This window comes from Pteropus medius, unplaced genomic scaffold (assembly GCF_902729225.1).
Source record: "Pteropus medius unplaced genomic scaffold, Ma_sr-lr_union100, whole genome shotgun sequence".
NCBI classification, from domain to species: domain Eukaryota; kingdom Metazoa; phylum Chordata; class Mammalia; order Chiroptera; family Pteropodidae; genus Pteropus; species Pteropus medius.
This window is the reverse complement of record NW_024340849.1, coordinates 47395671-47419258: the sequence shown is the minus strand read 5'-3', so window position 1 is coordinate 47419258 and position 23588 is coordinate 47395671. Positions and strand designations below refer to the sequence as shown.

Here is a 23588-nt window from a genome sequence, read left to right as displayed (position 1 = left end):
TGATTCTAAAAGGTGAAAATGAGTAAATGGCAGTTACCTTAACATGACCCTATGAAAACTGTTCACTGCTGAACAGATGTATGATAGGATTTCCTTGTCCAATGTTATCAAAGGAAAACATTTCTAATTTCAGGATAAAATGAACTTTTTCTTGAACTCCATAAAATATTGGAAAACATGCTACATTTCACACAGCATTACCTAAGAGGTCTTCTTGACAAAAAATATTAAACTTAAATCTAATCAAACTTTTACAATTAGCTTCAAATTACTGGAAATACAGAGGAACAGAGGGACAAGTTAAATGGTATCACAAAGAAGTAATCAATCAAATTCTGAATGTGGGATATTATACAGGGAAACTGATACAATTTCTTCAATATGTCATATTGCATGAGAAAAAGAAAAGGAAGGGGGTCATTCTGGATTAAAGGAGGACTAAAAGACACAACAACCATATACAATACGAGGGCCTTGCCTGGATCAATTTGAATAAATTAACTATAAAAACACATTTTTGAGACATCTAGAATGTTAGATTATGCCAAGAAATGATTGTTAATTTTGTTAGGTGTCACATGGCATTATGATTTAAAAAATAAATGTCTGGATTTTTTTTTAGAGATTGATACTGAGGAAAAGCACGGGTAAAATTATCTACTGTCTGTAATTTGCTTTTAGCTACTTCTGAGCAAAGAAAGAAAAAAGGAAAAAAAGACAGCTGAAACAACCATGGTATATTCTTGATAACTGCTGAATCTGGTGATGGGTATATAAAATTCATTACACTATTCGCTCCCCTTTGTTATGTAAGAGAAAATTTTCATAATAGCAAATGAACTGCCATCTTTAATTCTTTATGGACTAATATTCTTGGATTTATTTTTGTGGATCACAGATAAGCTTATATAGCAAATCCTGAAAACTTAATCTGCTTCTCAATTATATGCTTGATATCCTATAGAACTCATTTTCTTCTCAAAGATATGCTTCTCAGAGATCTCACTGCTTCAATCAGACTCATTGTCTCCTAGGCCTTTGTATTATTTATAATTTAAATGTTCTGTATATGATGATGTTTTGACATCTTGGAAAAACCTTTCTAAATGGGGCAAGACTGCTCCTCCTGGGGCTAGCCAATTCTTGGAGCTAGTAAAGGGCTGGGCTGGGAGCACACCTGTGATTTGCAAACTGACTAATCCAGACCCACATCTCCTCTGTCAACCCGTAAACCTCAGGAAGCAGTATTCCTCTGCCTTCATCATCCCAGAGCCAGGTAACAGGCAACTAGAGACCACTCCTATAAACCCAAAGCCCATGGGAATTATTCAGACTACCCAGTCCTAAACTGTTTGCATTGCCTGCCTCACCTTTCCTGTGGAAACCCCATGGAAGGCTCCAGCCCAAACTTTCCTCTCACTCCTCTATTTTGCAACTTGACCAAAACCTAGTGCTTCCCCTGACCCTGCATGGCATGCAGTGACCCCCTCTCTGAGACCTGTGAGTATAATAAACTTTGTTTCCTGAGCCTCTCTTGTGTCTCCTCTGGCCACAGTTGATTGTGCATTACAAAAAACATAGCGCAACCTTCTGTACAGTTATTATCCTATAGTTATCCTCAACTCAACTCCTGGTTAAAGCAATCATTTCCTTCAACCCATGTTTTTCTCTTTCTTGGTCTTTGGCTCCATTTTGTTTGATTGATCTTTGATTACACATTTAAAATATGGTATGTGAGAAGTACACTTTGAATTCTTGCTGTCTAAAAATGTTTTTATTTTACATTCACATTCTTGATCAATAACTTATCAGGTCAAATAATTTTTCCATTGACCACTTATGCATTGGTCCAGCGACACTGATGAGAAAGAAGTCTGATGGCAATGTGATTTTTACTCCTTGTAATATGAACTCTATTGCTCTTTCTGAATCTTTTAGAATATTCTTTAACTTGGCAGTTGTAAGATTTTATGAGGATATGTCTAGATGTAGATCTTGTTTCATTAATCTTGCTCAACATTTTGTAGACACTTGGTTTTTTCTCAGCTACGGGAAATTTTCTTCTATTCTTTGATAAAGTCTCTCCTATTTTTTAATGCTTTTCTAGAATATCTATTTTTTTCCTGTTATATTTTCCATCTGTCTGTTTGCTCTATATCCTATGACATCCCAATATTATTTTTAGCCCCTCTTGATCATTTTTCCAATCAAAAATTAAATTTCAAATGCTTCGTTTTTTCATAATATAGATATATTTTCTCAAATTTCTCTAAAATATAACAATCAGTTTTCTTAAAGATTTATCTTTTAAAGTTCTCCTCCATATTTACTTTGTTCTTTCTTTCACAGTACTTGTTCTGTTTTCCTTGCATGTTTGGTAATTAGATTGGAGACACCTCCCTCTGCTGCAATTCCTAGATGAGAAGCCCTAGACTTGAATACCAACGACATACCAATGGTTTTAGTCCTTTCCAGTTAATTCCTCCAATTTCTTTAGAGAGAGAATCTCTCCAATTTTTTCTTCCTGAATTATTTGGAACTTTTTCTGAAGAATTAGGGAGGGAGTAGGGTATCAAGTCATGCAGCTGTTCTACAGATAGAGCTTCAAATAATCTTGCTATTTTCAGATCTAATTCTTTCTCTTACACCCCACAAAAGCCAAAAATGATCCTGGAGACTCTTTGGGAGTTTAGCTGACAAGGTCACTCCTAATCCTACCCCTTTTTACTTTTGGCAAATTATTTTGGTGTTTCTTCCAATCTGTTTATTAAACAGCAAGTGTCTCCATCTTTCCTAGATAGATAGATAGTTCTTGTTAAAATTCCTTCCTCTCTTTCTCTTTGTTACTAAGAGTTGACTTTCAGTTTTATTCCTTTATTTAATTTTACTGCAGTCTTAAGTACGAGGGAGAAAAATGTGTGAATTTAAACCATTATGTTGAACCAGAAGTTATAGTTACTTTAAAGAGCTGGAAAATGTAATGAATTATTCTCTCATTCTCTCCTTCCATCTTTTTCCCCACATACTTGTATCCAGCTTCCTACCGAACATCTTCACTGGAGAACCTTACATGCCTCTGAAACTCAACTATCCTAATCATCTTTCTCAGCATACCTGGGCCTTATTACAGCATCCTCTATCTTGGTTCCCTGTCACAATATATCCAGTCACACAAGCCAGAAATCCAGAGGCTATTTTTGGCTCACTTCTCCTGAATTCCCATTTCCAAAGTGTCACCAAGTGCGATCAAGTTTAACCTTCTAATTATTTTTCCAATAAGGCCACATACATCTCTTTATCTCTGCTATCACCTTAGACCAAACCTTCATCAAATTTTGAATGGAGCTGGAAAAACTATATGTTGGTGGATTTTAAACTCTATTTTTCATTCTTTCATAAACTCTAGCTACTTTAAAACACATGCTATTGAATTTTACCATCTCTTATCCCTCCTTCCTTTTAGCTATTTGTACACTCAGCCACTTCTCCCTCACTTACTAATAACTTCAATACCTGGATCACTATTTCGTTTCAGCCATGAGACCCATTATCATTCTTGACAATTTCAATATTCACAGTGAAGATCCACCCTGGCCTCTTGTTCCTGACCGCCTTAGTGATAATAATTTTCAAATCTGCCTCAATCACTCAACTCATAGGTCAATCATTAATTCCCTCTTTTTTCATATCCAATTCAAACCAAACTCTGACCATTTACCCCCCAAATATTTCCTGAATCTGAAGCTGCACCATTTCCACTGCTGTCAACAATCCTAGTCCAATCTACCATCATCTTTTAAACTAAACTGCCTAATGGATCCCCCTGTCTCTTCTCTTTGTACCCTGAAGTCCACCTTTTACATAATAGCCAGAATGATCATTTAAAGCTGTAATTTAGATACCACCATCGTACACTCTCCAGCGGGTTTCCATTATACTTAGGACACAATCCAAACTCCTTTCCACAGCCTGCAAGACCTGGCCCTTACCAGCCTCTCTTACTCATCTCTCTATTATTCCGTGTTTACTAACACCTGGCTGCACTGATCTACTTTCTGTTCTTCAAACTTGGATTGTTAGCCATTGTATTTAAAACACTTATTTTTGATATTAAGTGGTTCGCATCAATAATTTGTTGTTAACTAAAGTTACTAATTTCTAGAGTTCATTAGAGATAAACTCTTGTTAACCCTTCCAAAAGTTAGAACTTTCAGTGCTGACAAAAGGAGGAAACAAAAACTCTTTGACATGCATGATTCATGAGACTTTTAACTGAATGAAAAAAAAGACCAAAAATGTTATTAAAAGATGCTCTCTGATCTAATTAAAAATAAAGTTATTCTAAACATATCTTGGAGCTTATTATACTTTTTATACAATAAAAAGTGTGATAAATATGTACTTCTTTACTTGAAGTGTGTATGGGAAACAACTTTAGGGAGAGGAACTGGGGGCATAAGGAAGGGAGACATTTCAATATCTATACCTTCTTGTAGTGTTTGAATTTATTGAATTTAAGTAGTAATTTTAGTTTTTAAATTACGTTTGAAAGAAAAATACATTTATGTTAATTGTAGTAGATACTGGAAGTCCTTCGTTTTTATATTTTCTAAAATTCAACATAATACTTCCACTTAAATAACCTACTTGGATGTGCAAAATTATTACTTCATTAGTAGTGTTCTTTAAAATATTGACTATATTAGCACAATACTCCAAATATTCAAAAAAGAATCTATTTGAATAGTAGTTCCTAAAGTGTAGTCTATGAACTCCTTAGAGTCTCTAAGATCCTTTCAGAGGGTTCATACGGTCAAAATAATTTTCATAAGACTGTTTGTTTTTTGTTTGTTCATTTTATAGTTCTAACATTTGCACTGATGGGTAAAACATTTGGTGCCTTAGCTTGAATCAAGGCAGTGACACCAAACTGTTACTAGTAGTTATTGTATTCTTTACCACCAAATATAGTTTACAAAAAGCGGGGGAGGAGTTCCACACAAGAAAATGTTTATTGAAGCAATAACGATGATTAATTTCATTCAATGAGGACTGTTGAACACAAGACTTTTTAATATTCTGTGTGATGAACTGAGAAATACACAGAAAAACATACTATATACTTAAGTACAATGCTTGTACCAAAAAAAATCATTTATTGAGTTGCGAGCTGAACTACCCACTTTTTGCTTACAATACTATTTTTACTTAAAATAACTACCAAACTATAATTATGAAGAATTGTATATATGATATACATTTTACTGAAAATGAATTAAGCGAGTATGTTACTTTAAGGATACAACTCACAGTATTTATTATTGATAATGAAATTCAATTTTCAAGCAAAAATTAGAATTTTGGAACACTTGTATCATCCACCATGGCTTGACTGTTTCCCAATACTTAAGTACTTTTCTGATGACATTAGTGGTAAAGTTAACTAATGTGATTTTTGGGGATATTATATAATGAATGTGTCAATATTTGGAAGATCTGCATGACTCAGTGAACTCATAATTTCCAATGGCCAATGCATGATGTTATAAAATTATGCATGGGTAAAAGTTATTCCAAAATTGAAGACAGACTAATGGATTTTGATGTAAAAGAGTTTTGAAGAGTTTCAGAATTGGCTTTAGATTCTACTTTGTAACTAACCTTTAAGAAGTTACCACTTGTCCAGTTTGGGTGTAGTAATAAAGAAGAATATTCACAATGATCTGAAAAGGCTATTAAAATATTCTTCTCTTTTCTAATTACACAGCTGTGTGATGCTGGAATTTCTTCGTATACTACAACCACAGCAGCAGATCGCTAAAGATTCAATATTTCAGATTACAGAAGGGTCCTGAGATTAAAAGAAAAGTTTGAGAACAGCTGCATTAGAAGAACGGATAGTAAGAGACTATAGCCATTGTAGCTAGATCACTAAGGCAGAATGTGACCTACTGTTACCCAGAAAAAACAATGGGATGCAGAGCATGTGATCAAATAGTTTGAGAGGGCTACAAGAGTAGACAGAAGATTTCATCTCTGGCTCTTAGTTTTCTCAGCATAAATACAAAGTGTAAATCAGAACCTCCAGTGGATACATATAGTTTTAAAAAGAACCAAATTAATACTATAATTGTCTTTTTCTGAAAACAAAATACCCATTGTTTCAAATTACAAATTACCAAAAAGAAAAAAAAAAAGGAAAAGAAACAATTTATCTGATGATATATAGAAGATGCAGTGATGCAAAAAGGACACCACTGAGACAAATGACTGAAACTGAGAAACGAGGACACCCCATTGTCTAGAGCAGCTTTCCTTAATCTTTTAAAACCCATGCCCTGTTTTCATAAACATAAAAAATTCTCACCACTGTCTGTCCTCTCATGAGTTGATACAGTTCTACAATGCCTCTCAATGCAGACTCAATGCATAATACCAAGTATAGAAAGGCAGACGCAACATTAGAAAAGGCCACAACAATGCCATCTAAGTATGCAGTTCTCAAATGGTCTGGCTAAATCCAAAGAGAAAATGTAGAGTTCGCTGAATATATACCAATCCCATTATCTTAATAGAGATCACGAATGACCAGTAGTTGTAAATATCTATTCATTAAATCCAATATCATTTATTAACTTAAGAATAATAGTTATAATGGCTATAAATGAAAGCTACTATGTTGCATTATTTTAAAATGACACCATATTCACTTTTGTCTTCTTAAGAAGCTGAGTAATATATACAATATCACATACAAGAAGTCATATAATGCAATGGGTCACAGAACATGGATTTAAAAGCCAGACTATCTGGCTTGAATCTTGACTTTCCTCCAGACTGTTTGACCTTAAGGAGGTCATTTAAACTTTCTGGTCTCAGTGTCTTCTGTAAAACAGATGAGGGATGATAACACTCTCGCGCATCTTAGGTTTGTTGTAAGGACTAAATGAATTGATATATGAAAAGTGCTTGATACCTAAAAGATGTTATATAAACACTAGTTATTATTTTCACAAAATATTCCCTGACTGACTAGGTCAATCCAATTTAGATGTTGCTACACTAATATTTTAAATAATTAAAAATGGTTTCACTAGACAAAATTCTATACATGGAATGCATGATCTAAGAAGTTAGGATCTTTTTTTTCTTCAAGATATCTTTTAAAAAGCATCAAATTACAAATGTCTACAATTAATTCATTCGGCAGTAGAATCACATCTGATTTTCTAAACTTTTATAGCACCAACAACACTACTGTCCTTTGTTTAATGGACTGATAAACATTTTAACTTAATTTCTGTGTTTTAACAGATAAATCTCTATTGAAAGACATTAAGGACATAAAACATTAAAAAGAAAGCAATACCATGCTTATGTGTAAGAAGATTCAATATTAAAACTATATCAACTCTCCACGAATTTATCTGTAGATTTAGTACACTTTTAATAAAAATTTTAAGGTCTCTATTTTGACAATAACATATATGAATAGATATTTCTTTTATACAGGATCATACTGTCCATACTATATTTTTTCCTCTGTAATCTATTTTTAATAGACTTTTTAATAAGTTTTACAGAAAAATAAAAAAGATAGTACAGAGAGTTCTCTTATACACCCATACCCAGGTTCCCCTATTATTAACAGCTTTTATAGTATGGTACATTTGTTTCAATTCATAAATGTTAATATATTATTATTAACTAAAGTCCATACTTTATTCAGATTTCTATAGTACCTACCTAATGTCCTTTTTCTATTCCAGTGTCTCATTTAGGATGCCACACTGCATTTGGTCATCATTTCTCTTTAGGCTCCTCTTGGCTAAGGCAGTTTCACAAATTTTCCTAGTTTTTGATGACCTTGACAGTTTGAGTAGTATTAGTCAGGTATTTTGTAGGATACCCCACTTTTAGAATTTGTTTTACTCATTATAAGATTTGGGTTATGGGTTATTGAGAGGAAGACCACAGAGGTGAAGTGCTATTTCCATCGCATCAGCTCAAGGGTACATACTATCATCAAGATTTATAACTGTTGATGGAGACCTTGATCACTTGGCTAAAATAGTGTATGTCAGGTATCTCCACTGCAAGTTACTCTTTTCCCCCCCTTTCCATACTGTACCCTTTAGAAGGAAGTCACTATTAGCAGTTCACACTTAAGGAATGTGGAGTCATGCTCCCCAAATTAAGGGCATAGTATCTACATAAGTTATTTCTAATTCTTCTGTGTGGGAGATTTGTCTTTTCTCCTCCACTAATTTATTTATATCAGTATAGACTCATAAATATTTACTTTATACTGTCGATTATAACCCAATAGTACTTTATTTTGTTGCTTCATTTCCCCAGCTTTGGTCACTACAAGCTATTTCAGTTGGTTCCTGTGTAAATTTGACATACGTACATCAATATGGGTAATTTTATTTTTACACTTCCTTGCTTTTTGGTACTATAATATATTCCAGGCTTATCTTGTGTATTTTCTGCCTCCGTATTAGAAACAGCCATTTCTCTAAGGAGCCCTGGTTCCTCTTACTGGATAATGGTATTAGAAACCAAGATCTGGGTAGGAGATGTGCTTATTGCTAATGGGGCAGTATCTCTGCTTAAAATGTCTTTTTAAAAAGCAAAGATACATAGGACATATACTACAAGCACATTCAAGGTTCTTTCTTGGACAAGGAAGGTGAACCATGCATTTGAGTGATTTAAAAAATCCTTTAAATCAAAACAGGCCCCTTGTTTATTTGGGTCTCATATTTGAGGTCACATACAAATATCAAAAGCAAAAGAACTTCTAAATATTCATAATGCAATCCCCAAACCTGTTTTTATGATAACATAAGGGACTTTTAAATAATAAGCAATTTACTTTAGACATCTGGGGCCAATTATAATTTTTAAGAGTTAGGAAAGTTAAATCAATCTAATGGCCCAAGGGTATCATAAAAGAAAAAATTATTTAAGGTCAATTTGGAGTAAAGGTACTACTATTCAATTTCTCTGAAAAATACGTCAGAATTAAGCCATTACTGTTCCATTTTGACTACTTAAAAAAAAATCACCTTAATTAAAACAATTACCTAACAGCTTATTTTGGGGAAAAAAGGTTACTGAAATTATTTCTGAATATTATACTATGACTCATATTTGATGTAACTAACACATTTTGGTGGGCTCAAGGCAAAGAAAAAGGGTATTTAATGACTGTCCTTGAAAATTCACTAAAAGGAAGGAGCTACTATTACTAGTAGAAAACACTTATGACTGGGGTCATTTAGGGATTAGGTCCTTGGCTATTTGTCCCAATGGATAAATTCAACTCGATTTTGTTATCAGTTTTTTAAATCAATACATCAGCTTCCACAGTGAGTTATGAATAAAAAATATGACTCTAGTCTTTGGTGCCCTTAGTACTTGTCAAGTAACAATTATAAACATCAATCAAACATTTTTAGCAAAATAAATCCCAACAAAAAAAAAACCTATATCCTTTGGCATATCAATCTGCCATATGTGTTCAATCAAACATTTATAATGGTTGAATTTGGGGAAGATCATGATGTATCTGAATAACTTGCATAGTTTTCTTAAAGGAAGAACAACCAGTATTTTAAAAAAAAGAAAGGAAAATTATATTTGTCGTTAAGAATTTTAAAAAAACATTTACCATACCAGTAGTTTAGCTGAACTCTTAGCACATATTTGTTCTTCAATATTATAAAGTAACGACGTGCTTTTGTGTGTGAAAAAAAGACAGAAATCTATTCTGTAGGAGCCAATGGATACACCTAGATCTGATCTGAGATAAAAGGGGCACGGTCACAACAAAAAGGATGGATGTTCCAAAAGGAAGATGGCACGACCTAATCAAGTTGTTACTGGAATTGTAGCCATGAACTGAAAGTCAGATTTCAAGGTATTTACCCATATTGATGTGTGTATGTCAAGGTATTTCTGTTATCAGCAAGCCAAATAACAGAGCAGGATTGGAGAAGAAATACTTAGTTGATGGTGTGACAGAACCTATCAAAGGCTCAGGGTTGTGTTCCAAGTTTCAAGTGTATAACTGTCTGATATTGTTTTCCTGAGTTTTGCAGGCACTGTCCATGGCCTGACATTTCCCACTTTCTTTGGCCTTTTACATAAGCCCATTTTCTCTACTCACCAAGACAAGGTCTAGGATCTGTGAGACAGTGTGGCCAAATGGGTCAATGAGTTGTTACTGAAAAGCAGGTTTTCGGCAGGCTTCCCAGTCTAGTCTTGGAGCCTATAATACTTTCATTAAGTACTGGAAGTGAACTTAGTCTCAGAAAAAATTATTTCCAAATTAACATTATCCAAACAGTACACCACTGAATTCTAGAATTCCATGGGATAGTGTTCCAGATGAAAAAGTTAATGGTTGCTATGTTTTTCTTCATTGGGATAAGTTATTCATTTTGTCTTATACTTTAATATTTGCTATTAATTCATTTTTTAAATGTACTTTAAACATGGATTGAGTTCTAATTTCTTAAATTTGTCTATTATTAAATCATGCATCATTTCATGTTTTTCTAAAATGTATTTTAAGCCACTGTCTGGTACTATTTAATTCCATTTAGATGAAATTATAGAATATATAAAATTAATCTAAGGGATTAAAATCAGAACTGTAGCCATAAACTGGGAATGAGACATTCTCCCTCCTCACAGGATGGCATAGAAAGTAAAGGAAGTACACACTCCTTCAAGCAACCACAAAAAAATTATAACAAAACTACAGAGCAACCATTACACTGTCAGTCACCTGAGGTCTGGCTGAACAGAAGCCCTATAACCAGGTCACCTCAAATAACAGGTCACCTAAAACGGTAGGAGGGGCGGAGATGTGAAACGGCTGGTCCCACAACCATGTGAGGCAATCGAGAATCGGGAGGGCTATCTTGGCTGCAGAGCCATCTCCCCCACCTGAGGAGTGAGGGGTCCTGGCCACACACTGGGCTCCCCAGCCCAGGGTTCCAGTGCTGGGAAGAGAAGCCTCCAAAACCTCTGGCTATGAAAACCAGAGAAGGTTGTGGCTGAGTGAGACAGAGGGCTGCGGGAAGCGGAGACCTTCCCTTTAAAGAGCTCACACCTTAACTTGGATGGACTCACTCACTGAGCTCTAGTGCTGGGGCAGTTGCTCCAGGGGTGCCAGGGAATAGGGGGAGGCGCTGAGTTGTGCTTCAGGTGAGGGCTGGAGGGGCGGCTTGCTTCTAGACATAGGTGTAAGCAGAAGCCATTGTTCCTTTGTTGAGCCCTCCCCACTCCCAGCCTGCAGACACAGGTGCCATCAACTTGGATTACATAGTTCGCTCTGCCCAGGGATTTCCTGAGACTCCCCTTCTCCCAACTTGTTGGCCCACCCAAGCTGATTACAGTGATTTTATTCCATACAAATGGGCTCTCTTAGCTCCTGCTGCAAACTTTCATAAAATCTCACAAAGGCTCACAAAACCCAAAGAAGCAGCATCTGGCCTCAGCATGCCTTGTACTTCTTGCTGAGCAACCCCAAGCCCCACACCAGTGGCAGCAGGCCTTCGTTTCTAACTTGGCCCCTCAAGGCAACTATGTGCCCAGCATGGGTGGCAGCCATATGTGGAAAGTTTGGTGACTCTTACCAGATAGCCCTGGAGGTACACAGACTGCGGCTGAACTTAGCCTTCAGCTGGACCCCTCCCATAGCACACCTACTAAATAATGCCACTCTACTAAGACTGGGAGACTTGGGAGCCCTGCCTAACATATAGAAACAGACACAGGGAGGCAGCCACAAGGCAGAGACAAAGAAGCCACATGAAAGGAAAGAACAAAGCTCCAGAAAAAGAATTCACCAAAATGGAGACAAGCAATATACCAGATGCAGAGTTCAAAACATTGGTTATAATGATGCTCAAGGAACTTAGAAAAAGAGTAGATGAACTCAGAGAGAACTTTAACAAAGAGATATAAAAAAAAAAACAAACATAAAAATGGAGATGGAAAACATAATAAGGAGCCAGTAAGAAAAGAATACAATATCTGAGACGAAGAATACATTAGAGGGACTCACTGGAGTGGATGAAATGGAGGATCACATCAGCAACATAGAAAATGGGGCAGCAGAGGACACCCAATCAAAACAGCAACAAGAAAAAAGAATCCAAAAAAATGTAGTTTAAGAAGCCTCTGAGACAACATCAAGCGTAACAACATTTGCATCATTGAGATATCAGGAGAAGAAAGAGAACAAGGAAATGAAAACCTATTTGAAGAAATCGTGACGGAAAACTTCCCTAACCTGGTGAAGGAAATATACGTACAACTCCAGGAATTTCAGAGAGTCCCAAAGAAGATGAACCCAGAGCCCACACACACTGACACAATTAAAATACCAAAATAAAGAATCTAAAGAAAGAAAGAATTTACAAGAGTCTATAAGCAGCTTATTTTCAGGGACAGAAGTGCTTCTTTTCATGTTATTCAAAAGTGGTAGTTCCAGACCCATAAACAAGAAAGAAAGTAAAAAGAAAGAAAAGAAAAGAAAGGAAAAAAGAAAAGAAAGAAAAGGAAGAGAGGGAAGAAGAGAGGGAGGAGGGAGAAGGGAGGAAAGAGGAGGGCTGAGGTGGGGAGAGAGGGAGAGAGAGACATGAGAGAGAGAGAGAGAGAGGAGGGGGAGGGAGAGAGAGAGCAAGAGCGAGCGAGAGAGAGAGAAAGGGAGAGAGAGAAGGAAGGGAGGAAAGAATACTTATTAAAGTTTTAAAAAATGGCTACAGGTAGGATGAAACCATTAGTCCCAATTTCCTTGAGCCAATTCAGGTCAATTCTGGTTCAGGTTTATCCCACTGGTTTCACTCTCAAAAGTGTCCTAGTTTGGACAGTAAGTTATATGGTCACCTATCTATAGTTGAGGGAGGAAAGAGTAGAAGTGACAGATACAGAAGTGAACCACTTGTTTTATCACTGTTACATACATATGTCTTTCTAATTATGCAAATATATTAAATAATCATTAAAATCAAAGAGGAAATTAATAATTGCTAAAAATCTGAAACAGACTAACACATATGAACTTCATTTTACATCGAGTTGATCGCATAACCAACCACCACAGAAAATTACTTCAACTGATCTTGGAAGACAATATCTGGGCTTACATCTTCAGTATATATTCAAGTACAAAGCAAGCTTATCTGTCATTTGATAGTCTTACTGATGTATTATAAGTAAAGCACATAAATACTTATATTATTGTTGTTAGGAACCAAAAATTTCAGAATACAAGAGTTACAGATATAAAATCAAAAGAAGTAAAAGACTCTGTAACCTTAAATTTTAATTGGCAATATTAGTATAAACTCAAAATTTTTCTCCTGTAGCTATTTATTAGCTCTGCTCACTAAAAGGGGCTAGAAGAAAAGTAGTAGCAACAAGTACCCCTAAGGCTGAGATTGTGGTGTTTAACTACCACTTTCTTCTAAAGGTAATCAAAGCTTCATGGAGAAAGGTCTAATTCCAGACATGAGGCAGAAAAGGTATATAATGAGCCTGGGGCAGTCTGTCTGAAATGAACAAAGATGACAAAAGTCATGTCAAAAGGACTCAAGAGCCAAGTTAAAAAGTCTCCTACTAACCAAAGAAGTAACATTTTGAGAAAAGAGAATGAGGGCAACTGATTAAAACACTAAATACATATTTTTAAAGCCATGAGTTCACAATGATGTTTAAAAAAGAAAACACACACACACACAGAAAAAACTCTACCAAAAAGCAAAGCAAAAATATAAAAACTTATTGAACCCTACTGGAATTTGCTAGGACATGAAGTAAATATTCTGAAAATGGATAAAGAGAAAAAATTAAGTATTTATATAACATTTTGTTTATTTATCCTTTATTTCAGGGTAACAAAGGGCTCTAGTAAATGTGAAGAAGTTCTTTTATACAGAATTCCAGTTAATAAATATGGAAAGAATGAAAATAATAGAAGATCATTATTTAATAAAATTGACATGGCAGTGGTCATCAATGAAGGCTAAAGCCACTAAATAAAAGACTGGTAAGTAACTTACCATTGATGCACCAGACTTTCACCATCTGAACCCACCGATCAATCTTAGCATCACTGAGAGCAGGGCAACTAAATATTATTAATGTGTACTCTGTACAACTGTACCACTTCCCCAAAACTGAATGTGAATCTAATCAGTCTTTAGCTCTAACTTCCAGTCTATAGGAAATAGAGAGGATAGGATAACAAGTTAAATAACCACAGGAAGCAATCAGCCAAATCCACACTGTAGTATATATTCCATTATAATTTACTAGTTTCTTCAACAAGTCAATGGAATTTTAAAAGGTGGTAAGGGGAGAAGGAAATGTTTTAGAATAAAAGAAATCTAAGAAATTTAACAATCAAATATAGTAAGCAGACTCTGTGGGATCTTGATCTGATTAAACCATAAACAACATTTAGTCATTTAGAACAATCTGAATATGGACTGGGTATTAGATGTTAAGGAAGTATTAATTATTTTAGGTGTGGTAATGACAATGTATTATGTAAGAAGGTATACTCCTTATTTTTTTTCTTTTTTTGAGATGCATAACTAAGGTACTTTGGAGGTGTAGTGAAATCATTTATTTTATAATACTCCAACAAAGGGAAGATAAACAGAAGAACCAATAAATGGATGAAACAAGTATGGCTGTTGAAGCTGGGGAGTAGGTACATAGCAGTTCACTGAACTCTCTATATTTGAAAAGTAAAAACAAAACAATTTTTCACTGCCGTCCACCAAAAGAAACTTGTGGGTATAGATCTAAGTTCCAAAAACCATAAGATTTGAGAAATATATTGGAGAGCATGGATGAAAATGAGCTACGGTGGTTATTCTTATCTTAAGAGAAGATCAGAAAAGAGAAACTAAATCTTTTATAAAAGAGAGCTGGAAGAGAAAGCTTGTTAGACAAAGTGTGTACTACAAGTCCACAGAATGAGACAGGAAGGAAAGGCTATACTCTAATGTGGATCTTCTCAGAGGTCTGCACCCCACCTATAAAAAAAAGTATGGGGAATGTTTCTACTTAGGAGGAGTGGCCACAAGTTTGCAAAGGACATCAAGAAAGCCTAATATGGAAGAGAATTACCTACAAGAAAGAGTACTGCTATACAAAAAGAACTGGAATATCTAAACTTTATCTTAGAAAATAAAAGATTAACTGAATTTAAAATGAAAGATAAAGTTACATTATGAACTCATTTGAAGTTTAAAACTGGTATTAAATCCTTAAAGGTAAATTTTTTAAGTGAGAAGTAGCCCAGAAGAACATAGGTTGCTTCTAAAATGTAGAAAAATAAGCATGTATGATTATTATTTCCCAGTAGAATTACAGACCTCCTTTCCTAGAAGCAGTAGCTAAATGGCAATGTTACTGTTGTGTGATCGTTAAAACACACACACAAACATACACTCACACACACATTATTTTAGGCAATTGTAAAAAGTGCATTTGTGTATTTGGCATCCATGTTTAAATTAAATGCTTGTATATATGTATATTAGAGATTAATACGCTTATTTTCTTTTTAACTTTTATTGTACATATTAAATTTACATTTAATGCTGTAAAATAATTCAAAGCTTCTTTTATTTCAGCTGACATATAAAAAAACTACAGCCCTCAAGGGCATAGAATAAATTGTTTATCTTAAGAGAATAGTGCATTAAGAACTCACTGATTTGACAGTTCTAAAACACTGGAGCACCTTCTAAGTGTCAGACACTATACCAGCTGTTAGAAATATCAAGATGAATCTAAGATGACAGAGGAAAAGACACTTCTGTCCTGACTCTTCCAAAATTCACTATAAAGCAATAAAGAAACACAAGAAACTGAAACCCTAATTCCACCCTGGAAGAACCTAAAAGCTAAATGTAACTGACTAAGCAGTCACCCTCCCAGGCAGATGCAACCACAGAACTCTGGAAATACTCAGGAGTTGGAGACATCAGGTATTGCAGAGGCAAGCTTATTTTGAGGACCTCCTTATTTTGAATTGGACCTCCAGGTTGCTCTCTTTCTTATCCCACAACTATAGGTGATGAGAAGGCTATTTTTCAGAGAAGTTAAACCAAAGAGGCCCTGGACTGGGAACACCAAATATTGTAGAAGGCAGAGATGAGGATGGAAAGAAACAAGGAAAGTAAATGACAGTATGCTTATTGAATACTGACATCACCCCTCAGTATCCCAGAACATTTGCAGCCAGCCATATTACCCCACCCTCACCCCAGGCAAGGAACTCAAAGATCTTACTCTGAAAAAGCTATACAACTCCAAAGGGAAAGATCTATAGATACTGAGATAGAGGGCTCCTCAATGAAAAAGCCAGCTCATCTTCTAATCACCTGACAGTAAAGCAAACTAGATTTTATGTCCTGTCTACAAGCATAGGGCTCTGGTCACTAACTTTTACATAGGAATAGATGGCTCAGGATCACCAGACAGTTGAGAAAATGGAAACAGTGTAAAGAATAGGAGAAAAAATTTCAACAACAACCAAACACTATAATTAACAGCCCCAGAAAGTTAAGAAAAATATCTTATCTATAACACAAGAATGGTATGTTCCCCAAAAAGGACAGAGAAGGGCTCTTGGAAATTAAAAAAGAAAGCCAAAAATTTAAACATTAATATAAAGCCTATAAAATTAGGAAATCTCTCAGGAAATGTTCTCCAATACAAATAGACAATAGAATTATTCATTAATAAATTAGTGTTTACACTGTTACAATCAAACTAGTATATAATACAAATTTATATTATTAAAGTAATTACTGATTTAAGTAGAAGTAGTGATAAAACTATATTGAAAGATAAGAGATAAAAGAGCTAAATCATCATCTACCATCGTAAGTCAACGGATTCCAAAATCAATGAATCAAGAGAATAAAAAGATATTATTTAGAATTATGGAAGTAATACCATACATACTTCAGAGATAAAAGTAGTTGTCTCTGGCATAGGATCAAAAGATTGTTTTAGCACTACGTGCATATATCTAAAGTAGGTGCATATATCCCACTTTGATAAAAACAGAGATTAATTTTAAAAGATCAATATGACGTCATACCTTTTCAAAAAGAGTTTATACTCTATTGGAAAGGACAGGCAAAACAACAATTATAGTAGCATGTAATACATGATCTAACAGAAGCAGGCAACCTCAGTCAAAAAAGGAAGGTTTCTGAGATAAGCAGACACTTGAACTTTGGTTTTAAGGATCAAAAAGAGTTAACTGGTTGGAGTGAGAATGGTGAGTGTTTCTCCCAGCAACAGTCTATATACTTTAAGTTTTCTTTCTAAAACACAAATGATAGCATTCTATAAACATATTTTTGCACCTTGCTTTTTTTTAATACATCTTAGAGACTCAGAAAGGCTTGAGAAAGCCTTTATCCTCAGAAAGCCCTTAAAAACAGCTTTTATTTTCTCAACGATCTTTTAGTGAAGTCTTATATAAAGGAAGATAATCTATTTTTTAATATGCTAAGTACCTATTTTTTATTCACAACTGTAATGCATGCTTTTTATAAAAAATTCAACGGTATAAAAAGTTAAAAATATAAAATAAAAAACTGTTGTTCCTCCACTCCTACTTCCCAGAATAAGCACTTTTAATTCCTTCTAGATCTTTTTCTACAAAAATACACATATGTGTAAATGCCGTTCAATAAAAGCAAATGCAATAACATAATGTTCTATACACTTACTACATCTTATACACACACTAGTCTATATACATAAAATACATTTATATTCTTTGAAGTCTCTTAAAGTCAAAGACTTTGTGATAAGAAATATTAAGAAACTTTACTGCATATCAACTTACCAACACAATCACAGCACTCATCCCAGAGAGTCCCAAGACACAGCATACACTCCTTGCAGCAGGAACAATTTCCTTCTCCAGGTCGGCACTGGCAGAGCTCCTAGAAATAAGACAGATATTCAAAATTAAAATTCCAAATAACAATATTTAAAATTGTTAACTTTTTACAGTATAAAAACGCAATATTTGCATTTATAGTAATTTACTCTCAGTGCAATTTTTATTAAAGGTTATTAACTATTTTAGAAACATAAATATCTACAATATTAAGTAGATTTATATTTTCTTTTGGACACATTCAGTGAACATGTTTTGGATGCTTTTATCTTATTTTGAAACATTTTATTAAAGAAAACATTTTCCTTTATAATCCATAACTTTACCCCCCTACACTGCCTTGAAAAATCATTCAGTACAAGCACAAAATCTACTTTTCAGCTATTAGATTCATTGTTCAAATTAATATAAATGAACAGCCAACTTGTAGTGGGAGCTGTGGTTTCTCAGTATATAAAGTGAGAACAAAAGCATCTTATATAAACTTATTTTTATTGATCTACAACATACTATAACAATGTACTTGTTGTGGTAGACTACAAAGATAGCAATTATTCTCCTCCCAATGACCACCCTCTTGACAATGTAACTTTGCAGCTCCTTTGATCAAGGGACAGTGTCTATTTCCAGATCTCTTGGATATAGGGTTACCACGAGATTTGCTTTGATCAGCATAATTCAATGGAAGTGACATCATATCTGTTCTGGGTGTAGGACTTAAGAGTATTGACTGCTTCCACTCTTTTTCTTTGAACTTTGTCTAGAGAAGGCCACATGGGCAAGTCAGTCTACCTGAAGCCATCCTAGTCCATCCAGCTTCCAACCAACCTGAAGCCGACAACAGACACATGAATGAGCCCAGAAAAACCACCTGGCTAATATAGGCCCAAACTGCCAACTCACAGAAAGAAGAGCTAAATAAATGGTTGCTTTAAGCCACTAAATTTTAGGGTGGTTTGTTACTCCATGATAACTTACACAGCTTGCTTCGTAAGTGAAGATTCAAGGTCATTCCTTTAGTGCTTGTCACCACACTCCTAAACAAATCAAACTTAAAGAGAAATTCTGTAGCCATCACTGCCTACTTGGCTTTCTGGGTTATGAGATAGTATTAGTCAGGCATGAATGACAGGAGTCAAGGCCCAGCTCTGTAACCATAGAAACTTCCCTTGAAGACTTTCCTTAAGGACCTCCCAGAAATACCTCCCTTTTAGGGTTTAAATTAGCCCAAATCCTAGAGCACTAAGGCCATAAAAGCTGCTGGCCTAAACCAGCTACAAATGCATGTGCAGAAAGTACTGCCCATAACTTCATCCTCATTATACCATCATTATGGCTTCATGGCTTTGCCTAGAAGTTCATCAATCTAATTATAACAGACCAAATTCTGGGTAAGCACATGAGCACTAGGCACAGTGTTATACAGCAGCCAACTGTTAGTCAAGGTGACCTCACATATGGATCATCTAAGACCTCCCATCATGGCTCATATACAAACAGACCTTGCCATTTCTGCATTTTTAAAAACTTAAAACATAGCACATATTAATCCCTATTAAATTCATCTCATTACATTTCTAGACTACCAGCGTCACTTCATCATTCTAATATGACATATTTATGGTCACTGATATTTAATTGTACTGATAATAAATACTGATAATTTAATTATGGTGATAATAAACACTGGTATTTAATTCGTCTTCTTCTCCAAAAGTCCACTAGCTATTACACAGAATCCATATTTGTGCTATTTTCTAACTAATTAATTAGTTTGATGTCAATATATATCTGAGACCTAATACGTGCAAGTTGTAATACTTTAGTACTGTGGAATTCTATATAGTCAGGCCGTTTTCATGTACTACAGACTGTGGGTAACTTTGCTAGGCCTATTAGAAACAGAGGGACTACGAGGGCAAGGACTTCCTGAAAAGTATAGATGTTTTATCATAAAATTGTTGATGTTGATTCAGACACATTCAAACTTCCTTGGGAATCTAGAAAAACAGTCTCCAAAGCTATACTTTGTGACTTGTTTCTCCATAAAAACCTGTCTGTCCTTTGGGGAAAGAGAATATTTTCTGAGTACATATCTTTTAAAAACACCACCAGAGTTAAGGATATTGATACTTTTTGATTTTTAGTTTAATAAAGGTAGCCATGTGTCACAAGAAATAAAGCTTCTTTTAAATTTACATTTTACATAGAAAATAGCCTTTTACTATCTTACTTGCTTATATTTACATTATCTATTTAGCTCAGGAGAAACAAATTAGAAAAGTAACAAATTTATTCAAAGAACTGCCTCTCCTTTTTCCTATCACAAGTTCCAAATAGTAGCCTATTAAATGAATTATTATATATTATGCTAAATATTTAAAAATGAATGCCAATTTAATGGCTTCCATTAGAGAAATTCGAGTTTTTAAAGTATTCATTGTGCCTTTAGTAAAAGGTATTTCTGAGGTGTTTTGATTGGAATGAAAGGGTGAGTGATATCCCGAGATTACTGCTAACTAATGGAAGATTAAAACTATGACTATTTAAAAGTTACTTGAACTTGACTGGATTATCTAGCCCTCAGGATTAAATCTATTTCACAGCCTCTTAATAGATATCTGGACTTTTACATGTCAGTGTGACAGAATAATATTCAGTAGTAATGTACTTAATGATTATGAAATTTGTACAACATTCAATTAGTAAGTGGCTGAGTTTTGACCCTAGTTTTAGTTAATTATTCCTGCTTTTTTAAATACTGAAATGAGAAATACAAAGCTTACTTCTTATTAATTCAGTATTTCAAAGATTATAGTTATTACTCTTTCTTAGAGAGAAGAGCCCATAATTAAATTCAGATAATCCTTTAGGTTGTTTAATTAAAGGCATTATATCTTTCACTCTCAGTACCTGAATACAATTAGAAGTGCTACTGCCCAAGTTTAATCATTGTTTGTAAAGGTAATGTAAGTATCCTTGGTTAAGAGTTGCAAAACCAGTGAGTTGGAATTTAATAGTTAATTCTTTTGTTGCTTCAGCCAGTTAATGACCGTATCATCTGCTTCCCTAGTTTGCAAGTCTCAGAGAAAGTGTGGGTGTTGCTCACAGTACAGATGAAAAGGCTAAGGAGTGGGTTAGTGATTCATCTGAGTTCACACAACTGGGGCTCTGACATCAGATCTTCTGACTCAGAGCCGTTCTTACCACCATTGCTCTTACATGTTAGAGCCAGGATAACAATGAAATAAGACATTTGTTTCCTCTGTGAAGGACGATCCTAGATGTTGTTTAAAGTTTGGTAATCACATGGCTCTATAATTTTATAATGGAAAAAAAAATCAAAATTTTATACTAAATGGAAAACAGAAATTTATATATTTGGGTTATCCCATATTGACCAGTACGGGTAATTAGAATTTGGCAAGTTGCTTAAAAAAAGCCTCTGGAAGGATAAAAAGTTTTGAGAAGAGTCTAATCATTTAAAATGTATATTACTACAACTGTATCAGGAAAAACCTTGAATATGACAGAGAATTTCAAATTTTTGAATGCCAGAAGACAGAGTTTTTATATAATTATTCAATCGACTTTAACAGAAAACCTTATTCTCTCTACAGCTAAGGTTCTGCAACGTAAATGAAAGAGGTATTATTCATTTAAGACTAAGACTAGACTGAGTAAAAATTCATTTTATGAACTTCCAAATTTCCAGGCCAGAGATGGAAATTCATAACTTGAGGAAGAATCTTATTTACATTCTGATGTTCAGTTACTGATAAATATTTCCATTTTCTAACTGTTGCCAAGAGCTGAGAGATTTGTTAGCACTGCTGCCAACATGGGGAAACACCATCACTGAGAACAATATAGTCTAGTAGATAGCAAATAACTTGGACTTACAGGATCTAGATTCAAGTCCTAACCCATAAGCTGCACCATGTAACATACAGTCTCAGCTTCTCAGTCATAAAAAGAAGATGGTATTACTGGGCTTACCTTCACAGACTTTGGCATCCAAATGAGATAATGACTCTCAAAATGCTTTGGTGACCCAGCAATCTCTCTCCTAGGTATTTACTCAAGAGAAATGAAAACTTATGTCTACACAAAGACCCGTATGTGAAAGTAAATATGAACTTTATTCATCATCACCAAAAACTGTAAAAACTCAATGTCAATCACCTATTAAATGAATAAACAAATTGTGGTACATCCACACAAGACTATTACTCAGCAACACAAAGGAAAGAACTACCTGACATACACAACAACATGGACGAATCTCAAAAGCATTATACTAGATGAAAGAAGCCAGACAGAAACAAAAGGCTACATACTGTATGATTCTGTTTATATGACATTCTGGAAAAGGTGAACCTATTGGGACAAAAATCAAATCAGTGGTAACCAGACAATGAAGTTGTGGAGGGAGCTAGTTTTGACTACAAAGGGTCATGAGAAATGTTCCCTATCTTGACTATGGTGGCTACGTGAGCATCTGCTTGCAAAATATCATAGAACTGTATACCTAAAGAGAGTGAATTATATTGTATGTAAATTATACCTCCATAAATATGACTAAAAGATGCACTGGGAGATCAGGGAGTATTTTATTTCACCTTTGAAAGACCAGTATGGTACACTGTGGTACAGAAATTTATTATTTTAATAAACTAAAATTGATAAATGTTAAGCACTATATCAATGCAAGTTGGTATTAAAGAAAGCAATATAGAAGACAGTTACTCTAACTGCAAATATATGTTTTATTTTTTAAGTTAATACTACACTTCTCTAAACTAACAAATACTATTTTTTACAAAACAATATAAAATGATGCTAGTAAAATATGCAGAACACAATAGTTGTATATATAATGTCGTTGTTAAAAATCACCTAAACACAGAATAAAAACCTAGAAAGGGCTATACTAAAATATTAAGAGTAGTCTGTATGTGTAAAATAGGACTATGAATAATTTACTTTTCTTTTTCTACTTTTATGTATTCTGAATTCTCGAGTACAAAATATTTTTATAATGGAAAATATTAAATTTATTGGGGTAGTATGATGTAAGATCCACTTTAATGTTTTTACAATTTAAAAAACATACTCAAAACACAAACTGAGTTCCTTAAATATTAAATTAAGCAATCTCCAAAGATTTACAATAACAATCTAAAAAAAAAATCAAGAATATAAAAAAAAGCTAATTAAGCAAATGCATATTGTGTAAGCATCAGTAATCAACAAAGCATTAGATTTTACCTATGCTGATACTACTTTCAGAACCTTAACTGAGGTCAAATGGGTATTTAAAAACAAATATATAAAACAAAATATCCTCAATTAGCCTTTATTTAAAATAATAAACATAATTATAATTAGGTTACAACAAATCTATTTTGACATATTAATACTCTTTGAAGAGGACATCAAGCATTCAAACTCTGAATAAAAATATCTAAGTCAAATTTTAATATCACATTATTCTTTTAAATTCCGATTGATAAACTTTTGTTCATTTATAATAAAAACTTAAGTGAAACACCACTGTGGACAGAATTTATCCTTTTGGCTAAATAAATCAGCATACGAGTTTATATATATATATATATAT

General features: G+C 34.2%; 1 protein-coding gene across 2 annotated transcripts in view; it reads right to left on the bottom strand.

The window, feature by feature from the left end:
- TWSG1 (twisted gastrulation BMP signaling modulator 1) overlaps positions 1–23588 on the bottom strand; it is a 43861-nt gene that overhangs the window by 8459 nt on the left and 11814 nt on the right. For both annotated transcript variants that reach the window (XM_039845860.1, XM_039845859.1), the window contains exon 3: positions 17909–18008. In XM_039845860.1, coding sequence (XP_039701794.1) covers positions 17909–18008 — 100 coding nt within the window. The remainder of the gene's footprint in view (positions 1–17908; positions 18009–23588) is intronic.